This window comes from Alosa sapidissima, chromosome 10 (assembly GCF_018492685.1).
Source record: "Alosa sapidissima isolate fAloSap1 chromosome 10, fAloSap1.pri, whole genome shotgun sequence".
NCBI classification, from domain to species: domain Eukaryota; kingdom Metazoa; phylum Chordata; class Actinopteri; order Clupeiformes; family Clupeidae; genus Alosa; species Alosa sapidissima.
Genome location: NC_055966.1, coordinates 37374243 through 37394744, shown reverse-complemented (window position 1 = coordinate 37394744; position 20502 = coordinate 37374243). Strand labels below are relative to the sequence as shown.

Here is a 20502-nt window from a genome sequence, read left to right as displayed (position 1 = left end):
AAGTTAAAGTACAATAACTAATGTAGGAAACAGCACCAGCAGCATCTTAAGACATCATGTTTTGCAAGCTGTGATAAACATTGTTAAGCCAAACTGTGATGAGGTCATCCCTTTATTTAGGCCCTGTCCACATTGAGCTGAATAAATATATATCCATATCTGAGCTGAATAAATATATATATCCATATCTGAGGCCCTGTCCACATTGAGCTGAATAAATATCCATATCTGAGCAGAATAAATATATATCCATATCTGAGGTGAAAATGATCTCATCAACATTATTGTTTTTGTTGTTGGTGGGGTCTGGAACACCACATTTGTATCAATATCATGACAAGTATGTCATTCTTATTTGTGCACCTCAGAGAGAGTTTTCAAATAGTTTGGTTTGGGGTCTGGGAATATGCCGTTTTTAGTGTGGATAGTGTGATAATAGCGTGCATTCATATTGACCCGGCTTAATGTGGACAGGGCCTCACTTTATTTTGATAAATACTTAAAGGGACACAGGAGTGAGCGGGTCAGGTGCTGAGGGTCTGCCTGGATGCCTGATTGTCCTTCTGTATAGTATTTGTCCGATTTAGCATCAGCATCTTGACGATGGACACCTTGGTGGTGGTGCGGAAGGCACTGGAGGAGAAGTAGAAGATGATGGGGTCCAGGCAGGTGTTGAAGGTGCTGAGCAGCAGCGTGTAGTAGCGCCACTCAGGGCTACTGCCGGTCAGGAAGCCCACCAGATGCGCCGAGTTGTAGGGCAGGAAGCAGACCAAGAAGACGGTCAGCGTGCCCACGGCCATGCCGATGGCCTTGCGCTTGCGCTCTGGCGGGATGCACGGCTTGCTGTAGAGGATGCGGATGCAGGTGGTGTAGCAGAAGACGCAGATGAGCAGCGGCAGCACGAACAGCACCACGAAGAACACCAGCCGCACGGGGACCAGCACGCGAAGCTGCTCGCCGCTGAAGTCCTCGTAACACTTGTCGTGCGGGCGGCTGCTGTTGCCGGCCGCCTCGAGCAGGTGCTCGGTCACGAAGACGAAGCTGCAGAGCGCCGAGGAGACCAGCCAGGCCAGCGCGGCTGTGCAGATGGCGTAGCGAGGCTTGCGCAGCTGCCGGTAGCGGATGGGGAAGGCCACGCCCAGGAAGCGGTCCACGCTGACCGCGGTCAGCAGGAGCGAGCTGGTGTAGATGGTGGTGAAGAACATGAAGGACATGAGCGAGCAGAGGAACCGCGGCAGGTACCAGCGCAGGCCCTGACCCGCCTCGTACATCTTCAGCGGCAGGAAGAGGAGGAAGAGGAGGTCAGACGAGGTCAGGTTGAGCAGTAGGATGTCCGTGGGCGTGGGGTTGTCGCGGGCCTTCTGGCTGAACGCGTAAAATGCCAGGATGTTGGCGGGCAGGCCAATCAGAAACGTTAAGATGTAGGTGGCAAGGAGGACGTGGACATTAATGAGATCTGCCATAATGACTTGGGTGTTAGAGGGGACACTGCAACAAGGACAAGAATAAGAGTCAGTAACACCAGTTTAACCACACACTCAATAATACAACTTTAATTGTATTGGTCATTATAAAGAACACAGATATAGGTGGATATTTATGGTCAAACATGTATCTGTGTTCAAAAGGATCTGTTTGACTGACAAGGCAGAATATGTCAGATTCATATTTCTTAGTATTATGCACTTTTCCTCTGTCGCACGCACGTTATTTGATTTTCCAACACCGGCTTTGCAAATAACGATGTCCACAGACAAGGTAGAGTATGTTGCATGATTTTATGAAAGTATGATGTATTGCGACATCAGAAGCAAGTCAAATTTGTAGTTTCTTATGTCTCATTCCATCGAACTACAGATCCGCTACCCGATCTGGCAAACTTGCATAGTGCGGTTATAGCCGATAGAGGGTCGAATGCAGAAGTGCTGTTACGAGTTGATGAACCACATTTTAAGGTACAAAAAACTCTTTGGTGTTGCTTTAATTTGTGGCTTGAAAAGATATCCACTTAAAGGAGAATTCCGGTGTGATATTGACCTAAAGTGTATTGAAACATGATACCGAGTGTGAACGTATGTCTCATAGCCCATCTCGACTTGTCCCCTGCACTCCAAAATCTGGCGCTAGTTAGCCGATGCTACCAACAACTTTTTCAGTAGTGGTGCTTCGGCATCGGGCTAGCCATGCAAATAAATCACTGTTTTACACCCATTTACGAGGCTCAATGTATCTCCACACTTCATTGGTAGACTTCCTAGGGCCCTGACATTTAAAACGAGACATTGAGAACTTTGAAAAAGCACTGGTAGTTTACTTACAAGATGATTTATACAGACAGTATCTTCACGAAGTTTAACGTTTGCAGCCATCTTGAATTTAGTCACGATAAGTCGAGCAACGAGTAAGAATGAACAGCTATGATAAGGGATCAGATTCCAAAAATAATTCAGTGGAAATGCATGGACTCCAGTTTCTTCCAGTAGCAGCAACTGGAATCCATGCATTTCCACTGAATTATTTTTGGAATCTGGTCCCTTATCATAGCTGTTCATTCTTACTCGTTGCTCGACTTATCGTGACTAAATTCAAGATGGCTGCAAACGCTAAACTTCGTGAAGATACTGTCTGTATAAATCGTCTTGTAAGTAAACTACCAGTGCTTTTTCAAAGTTCTCAATGTCTCGTTTTAAATGTCAGGGCCCTCGGAAGTCTACCAATGAAGTGTGGAGATACATTGAGCCTCGTAAATGGGTGTAAAACAGTGATTTATTTGCATGGCTAGCCCGATGCTGAAGCACCACTATTGAAAAAGATGTTATAATAATAATAAATAATAAAGCTTTATTTGTATAGCACCTTTCATACACAGAATGCAGCTCAAAGTGCTTTACATTTGAAGCATGTAACACAATAGTAGTCAGTCAGTCATTATCAATCACTTTTCTTTGCTGTTTATGATATGCTCAGCAACATATCAAAAATATAGAAAATGACGTCATAAGACTGGCAGCCTTAACCCTCTTACCCCCCACAAGCACGCCATATGGCAACTGTGGCAAGGAAAAACTCCCATATTCCAGGAAGAAACCTTGAGCAGAACCTGACTTAATAGGGGGAGCCCATCTGCTTCTGGCTGGCTGCGCCCTCCAATAGTAGCAGATGTAGAATAATCTGAAAATGTAGTCTACAGGATAAGATGAGTTAACTAAAAGCTTTCCTGTACAGGTATGTTTTCAGATCTTTTTTAAAAATATTTACTGAACTCGCCTGCTTGATGTACAGAGGCAGGGTGTTCCATAGTTTGGGGGCATAATGGATAAACGCAGCTTCTCCACTTTGTTTGTGGAGCACTTTGGGTACGATTAAAAGATTAGAATTGGATGATCTAAGTTTCCTTTGTGGTTGATAAGATATTAAAAGCTCAGAGATATATGAAGGTGCTATGCCATTCAGAGCTTTGTAAGTAATTAACATAACCTTAAAATCAATTCTATAGGAAATAGGGAGCCAGTGCAGTTCAGCCAACACAGGGGTGATGTGTTCTCTCTTCTTAGTCTTAGTTAAAAGTCTAGCCGCAGAGTTCTGTATGAGTGCCAATTTCTTTAGATGTTGGTAGCATCGGCTAACTAGCGCCAGATTTTGGAGTGCAGGGGACAAGCCGAGATGGGCTATGAGACATACGTTCACACTCGGTATCATGTTTCGATACACTTTAGGTCAATATCACACCGGAATTCTCCTTTAACTGTCATATATGTATATTTGTAATAGACTCTCCTACCATTATCAAAGTCTGTTCTATAAAAGAGATCAGTGAGGAAGTCTAACTGTTTTTCCTTGTGGGGCTAATAATTAAAATACTCAGAACCCAATGCTATCATTTGACCATAAAAAAACATTTGCTTTCAGTTATCAGATTACAGTAGAGAGCAAACCAGGCCATTATGATCACATTACAGACATAGTAACATAATTATGATGATATCAACAACACAAACCGCACAGCTATTGAGCATTTAATATGACACCAGACAAAACAAGTCATGGATCCTCTACCATTTTATCTACATTTAGTGCCATGAGGTTGTATCTGTTCCCTTATTGGTTGAAAATCAGTTATTACTCACCTATAAAATCAACCCTCCTTTGTTTAATGAACGAGCAACGTGTTTATATGGGAAATGAAGACGCCCAGGAGACTGGAATGAGAAAAGCACAAAGACTAGCCTGGGATGAAGGTTCTTTCTCCTCCAATTCAATTAGACCCACTTGGAGTACGAGAAGAGGACGCGGTGGGGAGGCCGATGCCTGTCTGACAAAGTCCTGAAGCATTCTGACCTCAGATCCACACGCAGAGCTTTATCTCTTCAGCAAGGCGGAGGATTTCCATGAGGGTGTGCGGAGAGAGTGCTGCCCTCTCAAATGAGCCGGCCACTGAGGACACTGTTGCAATGATGTCATGTCATGTCCGTGCTGCAGATGTTCCTGTCCAGCAGTGAACGGAAGTGGTCGAGCATCTCTATCTGAGCACATATAGATCTAGAGTACATATGGTGCTTGCTATGCAAAATAAAGTGGTTGCTATGCTAGTTGTTATGCTGGTTGTTAAGTATAGTATACTCTTTTGATCCCGTGAGGGAAATTTGGTCTCTGCATTTATCCCAATCTGTGAATTAGTGAAACACACTCAGCACACAGTGAACACACAGTGAGGTGAAGCACACACTAATCTCGGCGCAGTGAGCTGCCTGCAACAACAGCGGCGCTCGGGGAGCAGTGAGGGGTTAGGTGCCTTGCTCAAGGGCACTTCAGCCGTGGTCTACAGGTCGGGGTTCGAACTGGCAACCCTCCGGTTACAAATCCGAAGTGCTAATCAGTAAGCCACGGCTGCCCCCTGTTGGGGGTCTTCATGGGTTAACAATATTTCAGTTGTTGCTGGGGTAAATGAGATGGTTGCTAGGGTATTGATAAGGTACATCTGGTGGTTGCTATGCTAAAAAAAGCAGTTGCTCAGCTGGTTGCTAAGGTAATCATGTTGGTTGCTGGGCTGCAGATGGGAAACCCGGCTGAGGATGAGGACGGACCAGATTTAGCAGAAGCTGGAGACCAGCAGTGGCAGGACGAAGAAGACCACAAACCGCTCCAGTCGGATGGGCTGAACCAGTGCCAGCTGGGCCTCGGTGAAGTTGCCGTAACAGACCGCCGCCGCCGATGGAGACGAGCTGTTCGGCATGATCTCAATCACGTAGAGGTACGTGAAGTGAGACAAGCTCAGGATCCAGATGACGACGCTGGCCAGAATGCCGTGCAGGGGACGAACACACTGCCTGTACCAGATAGCGTAGGCCACACACAAGGTGCCCCCACACTGGTTGCCATGAGCAGACCAGAGCTGTTGTAGATGGTGGAGTAGTAGACAAAGGTGGAGAGCAGGCAGAGGGCCTCAGGGAGGAGCCAGCGCATGTCCCATGCTGCCTCATACATCTTCAGAGGCAGGCAGAGGAGAAAAAGAAGGTCGGAGAACAGGAGGATGTCGGTGGGCAAGGCCTTGGTGTGGATCTTGCTGCTGAAGGCGTAGAGAGCTAGGAGGTTTGCAGGAAGCCAGAGTATGAAGATGATTATATAGTAGGCCAGAATGAATGTCTCCATTATCACTGCTGTAGAAAAAAATATTTAATGTATCATGAACACATTGTGGGGTTTCTTTGACTAAACAAATATTGGTAACACTTTACTTGAAGGTATCTACATAAGAGTGACATGACTATCAACCCTAACACTAACCCTAACTTGTCATGACAAAAAACGAATGACACTTGACAGAAGCGAGTGACAGAAGCATTATGTCATAAACGTTTATGACTTGTTTATAATGTTTATGTGACGTTCATGTGTCATGTCACTCTTATGTAGAGTTACAAGTGAAGTGTAACCTAAATATTAATAGATTTATGTCACTCTTATGTAGAGTTATGTAACGACCCTCTCTAGTGCAGGTGTTAATTGTGATGATAATGTATGACTCCACACGAACTCTTCTCACTGTTTTTATTTCTCTGCATTCACAAATAAAACAAAGAATCCACTGAGATTAGACGATGACGACTGCATACCCAAATCTCCAGCAGACTAGTTCTGACTGCTAGCATTGTCTATGCTATTCCTGAACATAGATAAAATAATGCATAGCTTGTTCAATTCAGTTTAAACAAACATAAAATCATGCAGAAGAAACAACATACAGAGTTGGCACACGTTTCACACGTTGTGATCGTATAGTTTTTTTCCATTGAATTCACAACAAGCATTGATTCATTAACAGTATAAACAACGTACCTGCATTCACAAATAAAACAAAAAATCCACTGAGATTAGACAATGACGACTGCATACCCAAATCTACAGTATAAACGTAAAAAGGAAATCAAGAAATTGCAAGTGTTTTCTTCATAAAGCTAGCTAACATAACGTGGCTGCCGCCAAAAAGACGTAGCCCACAATAGCTCGATTAGATACCATCTTAGACAACACTCTAGCATTACTTGCAGAAATTATCTATTAATACAACTTATGTATATACGTATTTGAACCAGTGTGGAAGACAAACATGTTATTTTATATTAAAACACAAAATTATTCACGGAGCACTCTCTATGCACAGCTTACCTCCAGCAGACTGTAGTTCTGACTGGAGTACGGGAAGCGCAAATGCTCAAAATATTGAAATGCAAAGTAGAAATGAAAATACAATTGCAGTCGCAATGTCTCATGTTTTAAACTCATGTGAATGGGTACGACATATGAAAACATTTTAAACATATAAAAACCAGTGTATATAAAAATAGAGATTACAATAACAATGTAATATCATAATTTTGAAAGAATTCACTTTATGTAGGTGAGGTTATTTTCAACTCTGTTACAGTTACAAGGATGACACTGTCATGAACGTGTTATAAAGAGGTCATAAACGTTTGTGACATAACGCTTCTGTTATAAAGTGACATTTGGTTTTTGTCATAACAAGTTAGGGTTAGGTTTAGAGTTAGGGTTGGGATTATAGGGTTAGAGGTTAGGATTAGCTTTAGGTTTCATGTGTCATGACAGTGTCATGTCACTCTTATGTCGATACTGTCAAGTAAAGTGTTACCGCAAGTAAAGTGTAACCCAAATATGAATAGATTTCTTATGTCATCCTGACACTGGACCACTGCCCCGCCCCTGCCTGATGCCTCCTTGCCTGTGCCTGTTGAGGTGTCCACGACCATGGAGGACAACAAGTATAAGTAACTCTTTTGATCCCGTGAGGGAAATTTGGTCTCTGCATTTATCCCAATCCGTGAATTACAGTAGTGAAACACACCCAGCACACATTGAGGTGAAGCACACACTAATCCCGGCGCAGTGAGCTGCCTGCAACAACAGCGGCGCTCGGGGAGCAGTCTCTAACCAGTAGGCCACAGCTGCCCCAAACAACAAGGAGGCTGACATCCCCCCCCCCCCACAACTGTACTACCCCATCCCATCCATAGTGTCTATTTATTTACTTATACATAGCCATATTCTACTGCTCTTCATTCTGACTTATTCTTAATACTATTATAATGTTACTATTCTGCACTACAATGGTACTGTTACCACACTGCACATAGCTGTACATACTGTGTTTATATGGTTCAATCTAAATATCCATATTTATTCAGTTTTTCTGTAATATATTCTGTTAATACACTGCATATATTTATATTGCAATATATAATATTTATATAGTTTTTACATGCACATATCTGTACATGTTGTTCATACATTGTTCATATTACATAGTCATATTTATTTTTGCTCTTATAAGGTTACTGCTGATACACTGCACATACTTATATTTATTTTATACTACTCTAAGCCACCTTCTGAAAACAACTGTACACTACTGTTTACTCTGCGCTATATCTTCGGTCATGTCTAAGCACCTGCTGTGTACATCACATCGCACCTTTTCTGCTTGTTTGCACTTCTGGTTAGACGCTAACTGCATTTCGTTGTCTCTGTACTTGTACTCTGCACAATGACAATAAAGTTGAATCTAATCTAATATAAAACCCTGAAGAGCATCCAGACTATTCTTGTGCAAAGTTCCCCAATGGTGGAACAAGTTACCAATCACTAACACAACAGGGACATCCCTTTCTATCTTCAAGAATCTATGAACATCCACCTCTTTTGAAAGTACCTCCTCCCATAACATTTCCTCTCTCATAGCGCTTGCATTCACCCATTACTATCTCTTTTGATTACTTTTGTCTGGTTTGTAACTTCATTATTAGTCTGGTTGGCATTTACAGTTCTGTACTGTCATCCTCTGGTGATCTTGTATTGTTTGTAAAGGTGTTATTTATAGTTCCTTCAAGTTCCCCTTTTTTGCATCTTGAATGTCAGACCTCATTTATATGTCGCTTTGCATAAAAACGTCAGCTAAATCAATATGATGTCATAAATTACAGGAGGCGGAGCCTTTACTTGCCCAGCCCTCCTCCCTTGGAATAATCTGCCCTCCTCTTTGTGAGAGGCTGACACCCATGCCACTCTACTTTGCTCCTCTTTTCTCTTTATCAATCCCCATAGTTGGTAGCCAAAGGCTCATTGCTTGTCACACAGCCTCTAGGAGAAAGGGCGGCTATCTCTCTCTACTCTCCACTGCCAAACATGTCTGTCCTCTGCCTCCTGCTTTGGGACGAACAATGTTTCTCCTCCCAAAACATAAAATGACATCAATCATCATCCACACTAATAACTATCACTGCTATATAATATATTCATTTGACAAAACTAAAAAAACACAATGTAGTAAAATGTGCACACTATTTAGTAAAATGTGCACACAATGTACTAAATTGAGAGCACAATCAGTATTCACATGACAGGACTAGTATAACCTTAGGTAATTTATCTGGATTCCTTTACAAGATGTCAGAATTTTTACTGACACAGAAACGCACAGAACTGTCTGGAAAAATAAGATATTGTGAGATATCCCACTCAGACAGGGCTAAAATAAAAACAATGAAAAAATAACATTACTCCACCACCCTGTGTAAAACTAACCCCAGTACACATAGAGCCTGAGAGACCAACTCACAAATAAAATAATGAGTAGTGAAGTTACTTTGAATAAAATTGAAATGTCTTTAATGTCCCCAAGGAGCAATTTGGTTCACAACAGGTAGCCAACACATACACATTCGCACAAAAGCACATAAAAACATAATAAATAATCAAAGGGAGATATAAGTAAAGTCATCTAAGTACAGTTTAAAGAACTAATACTAGCTTATAACTAATAATTTTTTTCAGCAATTAACACAGCACACAAACATAGACAAACAGATAGACCCAATTACTTACTTATTTACAGAACTCAATCTTCTGTTCTTCGTTCTGAAGGATCACAGTGTCAATCCAGAACCACTTCCCAATGGTTTAACAATTCAAGGTAGTTTCCATTTATTACGTAAGCCTCCGCCTGTCATTTCCACATTAATGTCAGACAGTCTTATATGTTATGTTGCACTGATGATTCCCCAGATAGCAAACATACACTGGGACGGAAGTGGGTCACACCTACCACAACGTCCGGCACGGATCTGCATAATGGACCTGATCCGGCGTCCAAACGCACATCGGTCCAAAATTGGTCTGGATCCGTTTGACGGATCTGGTACCAATAAGGGCTAAGACTGGCCCAGTTCCGTATGGTAGTCTGTGTTACTGACGTGTTCCAGATCTGCTTATCACATGCAATACGGGTCCGCTTAGTGTGTGTGGTACGGACCCGTTTATCAGAAATCAGCTGGCTTTATTTGACATGTGAAATGTGATTGGTAATTAATTATCCTGAAAAATCTGTTTGCTACACATTTGCTAACAGGTTCGTTATAGGTTCACCCAGGCTAAAGTTTGTAACGTTTTCCCAACAGCTCAACTGATAAACATAAGCTAGGCTACAAACACAAGAGGGGGGTAAAAAAACTTTACACATAAGTGTCTTATTATTTTTTTATTCAACAACCTGGCTGTAGAAGTGCAATCCCAGACAAAGTTTAAGTCGTGTTAATTTCACTGTTCCCATCAATATTCAGGCTGTCTTCCTCAGTCATCTCCATGGTCAATCTGAAACAATACAAAAAAAACATAGCCATTTATTCCTTTTTGAAAATAGGTCCCAATTCCCAATTGCACTCGTTTTTCCTGTTAGCGTTATCACTGGTTTTCCAAAATAGTTATAGATGGCTGTTTTGCTTAAGCTAAGCTAGTAGCCCATATTGCTGGAAAATAATAGTATAACCTTACATTAAAGTTATCAATCGCTTGGTTGCTTGTTGTTGTCTCTGAATAAACCAACAGAGATAAAAAGCAGATAGCCTACCTTGAAAAGTTGGGCTGTCCTAGTCCAACCCCAGGCTGGCAAATCATGTCAAAAGATTGAGCAAACCAAAGATCCTTGATTAACGTTACTGCTTGGACTTCTGCATGCGTGGCAAGAATATGGGGTTGTCTCATAGCACTGTTAGATCTGACACAAACAACAATTGACTACTTTTACCACTGCTAGGTAATAATAAAAATAATGAAACGAACATATGATCAATATTGAGCCAACTATCTTCTTGTCCAGCCTTACTGTAGAAATGAAGTGGCCATGGGAACATAGTGCACCCCCATGGTTTCTAAATGTGTGCAATTCCAAAATACCTTTTTTTTCTTTAGCAGCCAGTTGACAATGAAGTAGGGAAAGGTCAATTTAGCAGAATCAGCACCTTAATTAATATCATTACCACCTGGGTCTGCTGTGAAAAAATGGTCCTTCGGCTCATATCTGTATCACAGGTTTGGGCCAAATCAGTGTTTTGTATTTTAAACGCATCTCCTGACTTCCAGTTGAGTTGCGGAAATTGGACCTGGGACAAATCTGTAAACCGGTGATAAAACAGCATTGCTAGCAGAGCTGAAAGACCTGGCCCACAGTCAGATACCGTATGTCCGCTACAGGCGGATCTAAAGGCTTTTATGCGGATCCGGCCTAAAGGAAATTGCTATCTGGGTCTCCTCCCAAAGCATAAAGGGTCACCATCCACACTAATAACTGTTTATTACTGGGATTTGCATGAGTGCCAAGGTAGCTCTATAAAAGAGATATAGCTCTAGTGCCATGTGTGTAGGGACCCTGAGCAAGCTACTGACACGGTTTGGTGCTGTTTTGAACAATATTACTGGTTAGAAAATCCTATTTGGGAAGTCTTGGCTCACCGCCCTTAGCTAATCCACTGTTAGCCCTTTGGGGCTAGCGTATACCGGGACAGGCTCTGTAGTGGTTGATCAACGAAAAATACTGTCTCCACGGCTTATTTGATGTGTTCTAATGCAGAAAAAGACCCTGGGGTAAATCTTCGCTGGAGTTACACTTTAAGTAGGGAGTATCTGTACTTTAGGCTACTTGAGTTTTTATTTTTATTACTTTTACTTCACTACATTTTCATTAACAGCAGTAAGTAGAAAGTAGGCTAACATAATGTGCAAATGAAAACGTCACAGTTAGATATTTGCAACCACAAGATTGAGCAATGAATGCAGATATGTGACAGAGTTAGCAAATATAGCTAAGACATAGCACATCAAGGCCTATGTAGGCTGTTGTGTAAGGAGCTGGATTAAATTAAAATTTGAAAACGCATGGGACTCATGAGCTGTAGCACTATCCTATTGCGTGCAGAGGGCACTGCCAATTGTGAGTTCCCAGATCCTACATCTTAATGGGGCTCTGGCTCGTCAGGCTATCATTATAAGCCTATAAAAGGAAGTGAAAATGAATTGGCAGCCATGCCTTTGCTCAGGCTTCAAAGACATTGTGTATGAAGTGTATGGCACAAAGTTTTAAGATGCTGCAGGAACTTAATAGCCAATCCAAAATTCTGACAGATTTATTTTCCATTAGAAGCATAGCAAAGGGAGGGGGTGGTCACCCCACTTGGCCTCAAAAGCTTTTACTACTTTGTACTTCTACTTTGAGTATGTAGCAGGATAGGTCTCCGCCCCTTTTTCGTCTTAATTGTTGACTAGCTGAAGACCATCTTGCTAATTACCAGTTGGCACCTGCCACCTTTTATCTAGGCAGCTGACTGCATGTCTCCCGATTCTCCACCTGTTGCGGAGAACCTACTTTGTGGTAGTGGAGCAGCAGGCTGTTTGGGCTGGTGCTGTCCTGTTGGGTGTTTGAGGAACAATTCTGAGTATGTTTGTCTCGTGGTTCAGCCGTGAGTCATTTGCTCTGATTCGAGCCTTTGCTTAAGGCAGCCTCGTATCCAATTCAGAACTGTGGCCCCTCCTCCACACGCAGGAGACCACGGTACTTCAGCGAACCCGGAACTTGTGGTTGACCATCTTCAAGCTTGCTGCTCCCACGTCACCTGATTCTGTCGCCCTGTCTTCTACTGCTGATTATGTTTTATGTTTGCACTGTGTTTGTCCTCTTCTTGAGTGTTTGTGAGTGAATGCAACCCCCTCTCTGTGCATACGTGCAGGTCGTGACTGTCAGGTCCCAGGGACTAGATGTCCTCATTTGCACCTTTTTTTTTTTTGTTATTTTCGGAAATTTCCGGATTTTCTCAGCTCATGTGTTTGAGTGACCTGTGAGTGTTAATGAATCAGAGTATTTAAGGAGTATGTGTTTGTTAGTGCCTTTGCTGAGTTCTTCTGTGTGCCACCTGTATCGTAAGTGTACTCCTGTTTTGAATACTCGTGAAAAAGACTTTTGGTTATCAATTTCTCCCTCTTTGAGGTGTTTTTTTTTACTTAAAATTTTTGGTTGGCCTGTTTGAATAGACTTTGTCTACTGCCCTCTGTTTTTGGATTTTCTGCCTTTTTTTCGACTGGATGGTCATTGCCTTATACCTGTGATATTGCAACAACCCACAAGAAAGTCTGTTTGCCTGCCTGTTCTGACTCAGTAAAGAAAAACTCTGAATCTGACTCCTCTGCATTTTGGTTCATTCACATCTGAGGGTGGTACAGGGGATTCATCTCCACCTTTCACTCCGGAGACCCGGGTTCGAATCCCCGTGTGGGCCTGACTCATGATGGTGACATTGAAGCTGACCAGGTGGTTACGCCCATGCAGCCTGACCTCCAGGAGTTGCTGGACCAAAGCAGGTGGCAAGCTGATTCCCAGGTGGTGGTTTCCCTTCACTGTCCTTTGTAATTGCTGTGTATCAAGTGTGTGTGTGTGTTCACCTTTGGTGTGCTGTGCCTGGATCCTACCCCTTGTTAGCATCTTGCTAGCCCTGGTGAGCCCGCTGCCCTGTCCCTGTGTGCAGTAATAGTAGGCCTATAGGGCCTTGTGCAATGTTTGGGTGCAACCTGCTTGTATGTGTGTATCTTGTATATGATTAGTCTCTTGTGGCTGCATTCCTGTTTGTATTGTCTCTGTGCAGTCCACAATGGACCGGTTATTGTCATGTGTCAAATTGTTATTTTTATAGAACCATATCTCCAGTCTCAGTGTTACGAACCTGCGCAAAGGGGTCTAAACTGACCAAAAGGTTTCTAAATTAGTTCCTGGGAGGGCCTACTATTAACATCCGAACATCTATCTCCGCCCTGCTACAAGTACTTAAGTATGTTTTATAATGGGTTACTGGCCATACTTAAAGTACTGTAAATAATAGATTCTTAAGATTTTTAAGAGGTATTCTGACTAAGGTATTCAGAACAAATGTAGGCTATGTATTTATTTTAGCATTATTTCAGATACAGGGCTCTCAAGTGTCACGCGTTGAGCGGGACAGTCCCTCATTTCAGTCTTTTGTCACGCTCTGCCGCCACACATTGTATTTCTCACGCAGAAAAACTATTTATATATTTAATATGCTGCGGCAGCGCCCAAAATGTCTCTGGCCGCGCCGCTCTCACTATGGAACCGGCAGGAATCTAGCGTGTCTCCCGTGGAGTTGAGCCTGCCACTTTTCAGCCAATCAAAAATAACGAGAGGGGCTACACAATAGCCAATCAGAAAATAACTGTATTGTATCTGGGTAAGATTTAACGCAACAACCAATGAAAAACGCGTATCCTGGAATTGTTGAACGTGAATTATTGAACGTGAACCTGTTACCTACTTCTTCCAAGTTTCGTTCACCTTGGAGCTTCGAGCATCAGTTCATGGTTTCAGCACAGAGTAAGTCATCTTTTAATGTTACAACAAATCCACAACTTGTTTGACACAAACAATGACAACGTGACTGCTGCTATAGAGAATGTTTCCCAGATAATTAGCATCAGTTGTTCATGACTGTCTGTAACAGTCTCAGTTTCACAGCCTGTTCATTGACAACACTTGCTCAGAACAAGTAGCCTATGCCTAGTCATACTTTCGTTCACACGATGACTGACATATTGTCACATTCTAAACATCTCTCTCTAAATAGGCTTAGTCATTTTATTAGCACTAAACAAATTAAAGTGTATTGCATAGCCTATTGTTATAGGTCACTTTTAAAATCACGTCATATTATATAATTATATCCTGGCCATGGATGCATTAATCATTGCATCTGTATTCAAAAATGTTGGGTAAAAAGCAATTAAGCATCCTCTCATTCACCCTGAGAGGAAAGCCCCCTAAAAGGCCCAGGTTAGTGGATGCTCAGAGGTGGTGAAAAGGCCCATTATTGAGTTGTCAGTGCCATGTGTCAAATAATTTCTTTTGCAAATCTGAGCAATTATAAATTATACTTTTGCCCCATTTTGACTTAGGAGGGCATTTTTAGCCAATAATCAAACGTCTGCTCTCTTTTGGAAAGCTGAGACACTGTTGGAAAACTATTAGAATAACTGTGTGATGTACTGTCACAAAGTTACAAAGGCTATATGATTATAACAAGCATCTTTGAACTGACCACATTACAGCCCTCTAGGTCTTGACTTGATATGACGAGTCCTAGCATTAGGTCTTGTCATGCTGTGTGCAAAAGTAGATCAATATAGAATGACAACATGAGTACTTTAGATCATTATTTGCCAAGGTATGCTCATGCACTTGGTAAAATGCCCTATGAAAACTCCCCATAGGACTTTGGGTTCTCCAAAATGCATACTGGCAATCAAATGCTTGCTGCATATGAACCCCACATAAGCATAATCTTGGCCTCAAATGAAAGGTAATACTCTGAAGTTTCATGCTTGCATTTGGATTGTAGGCTACTTCAGGTTCTGATATGACTACACTAAATATGGAATAATTACAAAAAATACAAATCAACGCACAATGCACAACTAATATTGGATCAACTGGTAACTGACCTGGGGCTGGTGTATGCTAGCTGGTGATGCTAGTTGCGCGTGTAAATCCTCACACCCCTAACCTTAACCCTTAAAGGAGTACCGTTGAGAATGTTGAGAAATGAACGTTCTAAAGAATATCTGGGTTCATTGAATTCAACATAGAATTTTAGAACCTTCAATTGTTGCGGAACTTAGAATGTTTAAAAACCTACACCTTTAAGGGTTAAGAACGCTTCTAACCGCTGAGTTGGAAGCCTGGGCTTTTAGCTCAGTGGTTAGAGCGCTCAGCTCCCATGCCAGTGTGTGTTGACGTGGTGGGAGGGTGGGGGGGGGTGTGATTGTCGACGGGGAATGTCACTCTTGCCTGTCCTCAAAACTTGAGAGCCCTGCAGATACACAGGAGAGATATTACATTCCTTGTGCTATAGGCAGGGGATTTTACCACAATGCAAATATATGAATTTTACAATCAGTAACACAGCAGTAGGCCTAATGAATATGCTTATGTGCACAGCATAAGCCCATGTCATCACAGCATAGGAGTCAGGGCTACATTCATGCCAATGTTTTTGCTTTTCTAGTTCTTGCACTCTACAAAGTCTCAGGCTTCTATCTTGGCCATCTAAAACACAGCGCAAAGCGTATTCTTATCATGACACAAAGTGTATTCCTATCTTACTCTCGAATTTTTCGCCATGCACTTCTCTTTTATTGAACAATGCCCAGGTGTGTGGCAATTAAGGCCCTAAGGTGTGGTCTAGCGCATTATCTTAAAATCGCTTTCTTACACCGTCTAAAAAGCATTACGCCTCTGACCAAGAAAAACCTGGTCTAGCAAAAGGCGCATATGAAACACAGCTGAAGATGCACTGTCACGAGATGTAAGCAGCAACTCCTCTGCAGGATAAATATCCTTAGATTTTCTTATTCAGTCATTCAAACATTATTGTAAGTGTTGCTTAGCCTAGAAATCTAGACGCACCCTAGCGGCGGCAAATTAATTTGCTCAGCCTGTACGTCTAGTATCAAACCATAGGGATTTCTATTGGCTGACGCCGTGGACTTCATCCAGTCACACCGCTCTATTTTGTTAGAAAGTCTTAAGGCGGGCTTAACAGGATAACGACAGTCATCCGACTATGTGAACAACAAGGAAGGTGGCTATGGCGAACGAAGAGCGGTTGTTTGAATCGGCGTTGGCGTCAACTTTGGAGGAGTTGGACTTGTGCTTTTCTTTGAAAGTTGAGCAACACAATGCACTTAAGTCATTACTTTCGAAGAAGGATGTATTTGCCGTTTTGCCGACCGGATACGGTCGTAGCGCTGGCCTATTGCATGCCTAGGCAGTTTGAAAGACAATTCTCTGCCCGCCCCTTGGATTAAGCGAGGTGAATGGTTCGATTCCAGACTATACATTTCAATGATATAGGATGGCCCGCCAGGCTAAGTGTTGCATTTTTCAGGCTATGTTTTCGATGGTAACCTATTGTCAGTCAATAGTGAAAGTAATTAACTGTTATAAGAAAAAATAGAAAAATAGAGATTTCTAGGCTACCCAAAAGAATAGAAAAATAGAGATTTCTAGGCTACCCAAAACCCATTCTACGGTCGTTGGTGTTTCACACCTCACCTGGTGCCAAACCGTCTGACCTGCCATCAGAGCATCATAACTTTATCTTGGTTGGAGAAATGATACCACTCATACAATTCGGCAGGATTCATTTCTTACACTGTGTATAACTGTTTTGTCATTGACTATGGTACCACGGTAGGGTGACCAGACGTCCCCGGTTTCCGGGGACAGTCCCCGATTTCGGTGACCTGTCCCCGGCTGGAGCTATCCCCAGAAAAGTCCCCGGTTTTCACTGTAACTGACAGACCCGAAATTGGAATAAAAGAAAGAACGAAAACACTGACCAAACGTACAGTTGCGCACCCTTCACGCACAGGCTCAAGCCAGTCAAAGCAAGCGCTCAGCTCAGACCTCCAAGATGTTCTAGAATGCCCATATTTCTGGTAGGCTATTTCGATTGGTGGAATAGCAGCGCGGTAGAATCTTTGAAATGAAACCACTTGTGTGGGGTAATTATTAAACTATTCATCACGAACGTGCCAGCTGCTCAAGTCCAGGTTAAACTAAAATTGCGGAGAACCCGTCACACAGATAGCATATCATACGCATATATCACGTGAACGGCCGGAATCTAAGCTTTCCAATGATATTAGCGCCAAATTGCTGTGATAAATGGTTCGCGAGAAAATTTACAATGAACTTATGTGACAACTAGCATCGGTAGGCCAATTGCAACAAGTTTCATGGTCTACAACTTTGGGCCAAAATTATAATGTAGGCCTATTCTCATGTAAATGATTTATGTTAGTACAAACATTTTTGTAAATTGTTTAGCCAGAGTAGGCCTATCCCACCATAATGGTTCTCATATTGCCAGATTCCAGACAATCACCTAGAAATATGAATATAGCCTATATTTCTACTGGCATGCTTCCTAGTGACATTAAGACAAAAATATAAAGAAAAAAAGCATGAGACGTGAGTTATTTTTTTGTTGATATAAGACTGACAACACATAGGCCCTATTAGGCTACATAAGACAAATATTATCACATCATACATTCTCAGATATGGGTAAAGCACAGACTGTCTTGAAAAAAAGACAGGCATTACAATGACCATAACTAGCTAGATTAACTGTCTGAACAGCACTGCCACTATGATATAATTTTATGGAGTGCTGAAATGTAGACAATACTATTTTGGACCATTTCTGAACTGTGAAACTGTGAAGAAAATATGCTTTGTGGATGGGCAATATCATAACTTATTGCAAAATTATAACTATTCCAACTGTGTGTGTGTGGTTAAAATTCTGAAGTGGAAGTTTAGGCTAGCCTACAACACAAATATCTCCATCCATAGATAAGAATAATGAAGTCTAATTTCTTTTCTTTTCTTGAATTTCTTTTCAAAGTGCACCAGATTGATGCATTTAAACGTTAAAATATACCAAATGTTCTTACGGGGGAGCATGCCCCCGAACCCTACTAGGGGGCTTGTGGAGATCTAGTCTAGTGATGCCCCTGGGACAGTGTCCCCGTTTTAAGTTTACAATGATTAAAACATTACACGTTTTACGCTTCTCAACTGAAAATGTCCCCGGATTTTGTCTCAGAAATCTGGTCACCTTATACCACGGTGAAGTCAATAGTGAAGTTAAATAAGACGAGTGCATATGTGTGTAGGCTATACTCTGCTAGGTTTTAGTAAAGCATGGTTTAGTGGAATAACTGTTCCATACGGTCTCGCGTGCAAGCAGATTCCTTCAAATGCGCCGCTGACTATCAAAATACCGATGCTCTGTTTGAAGTTGTGCTGCTTGCTGTTAAAGGGAATGGCAGATGTCATTCTCATTGTTTTAAAGGATGTTACGCCCAAAACACACCCATGACTGATAGAAACATAAGAGCCGCTTTTTTGCACCAGGTGCCAGACGTTTGATAACAAAACCACCCCGAATGTGGTCTGGACAAACCCCTAAATGTATTTAAGCTATTCACCAGTGACCATGTGTTTTAGATCAGCAAGATAGAGCCCTCAGTCTACAAAGTATGACTTGACCATTAAAGGTTTGTACAGCATGCCTATTGACCATTAAAGGTTTGAACAGCATGCCTATTGATTTTGTATTAAAAGGGTTTTTGAGGGTATAGTACATCAGACTTCAAATATTGGCACAACATTAATGAAATATTGTATGTAAAGAAAAACATATTCATTGACACCAAATAGGTACAAAAGTTTATAATAAAAAGTTGGTTTTGTTGAAGTTGATGTTTGTCTTCCATCCTCGGGAGTTTGGGCTGGCTATGAATAATACTTTTCATGATATTAATGCCCAACTATGGCTAGACAAGGTTTGGACAAAACAACAAGAGAGGTGGGGAAACAACAACCTTATCTGATTTGGGATATATTCCACTCAATCTACTTGACACTGTAATATATCCAATGATGATGTACAGTACTATAATAATTTCTCCATTGTTCCCAAGTTCAGCTGTTCAAGTAAATGTTCTCAGGACTGTCACCCATCATGTCATTTATGTATATATCTTCAGAGTCTTCTTCCTGGAACACAATGGCGTATAACATAAGATACTGTTGAATCAGTGTTGTTGTAAAACACAATGGTGTATAACATAAGATACTGTTGAATCAGTGTTGTTGTTGCTAGGAAGACCCCAGTTTCTTGGTTGTGTACAGTGTGTTTGTGTAGGCTTCCCCTTAAGGTCACATGTCTAGAATTGTTTCTGTGTGTGTGTGTGTCTGTCTGTCTGTGTTTGTGTGTGCACTGCTGCTCATGCATACAGTATGTGTTTGCATGGGACATGAGGATTGTGAGTCCAAACAAAATATCTTCAACGTAACTGTGAAGCAATACCTGTGACACCTTTGGGGTTTGAGGAGAAGGGTCATTATCAGTGTGTGTGTGTGTGTATACCTGTGACACCTTTGGGGTTTGAAGAGAAGGGTCATTATCAATGTGTGTGTGTGTGTATGTGTGTGTGTGTGTGTATACCTGTGACACCTTTGGGGTTTGAGGAGAAGGGTCATTATCAATGTGTGTATGTATGTGTGTGTATACCTGTGACACCTTTGGGGTTTGAAGAGAAGGGTCATTATCAATTTGTGTGTGTGTGTGTATGTATGTGTGTGTGTGTGTGTATACCTGTGACACCTTTGGGGTTTGAAGAGAAGGGTCATTATCAATGTGTGTGTGTGTATGTATGTGTGTGTGTGTGTGTGTGTGTGTATACCTGTGACACCTTTGGGGTTTGAAGAGAAGGGTCATTATCAATGTGTGTGTGTGTATGTATGTGTGTGTGTGTGTGTGTGTGTGTATACCTGTGACACCTTTGGGGTTTGAAGAGAAGGGTCATTATCATAGATGGTGTCCATTTCCATTCTACAAACATTGTTATCCATTGTGCTGCTGCTACACAGTTTGGCCTCAGGCTTCAGTGCCCTAGTCCTTCTGGCTTTAACTTGCTCTTCCTTCGGTCTACAGAGGTACATAGAGCAGCATTTACTCATTAGGGGCTGTATTCACAAAGCCTTTTATCTTACCACTAGAGTGAGTCTTCGTTGCTATG

At 41.9% G+C, this 20502-nt stretch overlaps 1 protein-coding gene and 1 long non-coding RNA gene across 5 annotated transcripts in view; both read right to left on the bottom strand.

Moving 5' to 3' along the window:
• Nucleotides 1–287: 287 nt before the first annotated feature.
• Nucleotides 288–20502, bottom strand: part of si:ch211-231m23.4 (free fatty acid receptor 2) — a 45337-nt gene continuing 25122 nt past the window's right edge. For 2 of the 4 annotated variants that reach the window (XM_042108102.1, XM_042108103.1), the window contains one exon: nt 288–1488. In XM_042108102.1, the coding sequence (XP_041964036.1) occupies nt 525–1488 (964 nt within the window). In that variant the 3' untranslated portion in view covers nt 288–524. Of the gene's footprint in view, nt 1489–4127; nt 4648–5084; nt 5169–20502 lie in introns of those variants that run through there. The other 2 variants (XM_042108105.1, XM_042108104.1) reach the window with 2 other exon arrangements.
• On the bottom strand, nt 19136–19951 carry LOC121721351. The gene is made up of 2 exons (XR_006034800.1): nt 19851–19951; nt 19136–19477 (listed from the first exon to the last, which is right to left on the bottom strand). It is a non-coding gene; the product is annotated as an uncharacterized LOC121721351 (long non-coding RNA).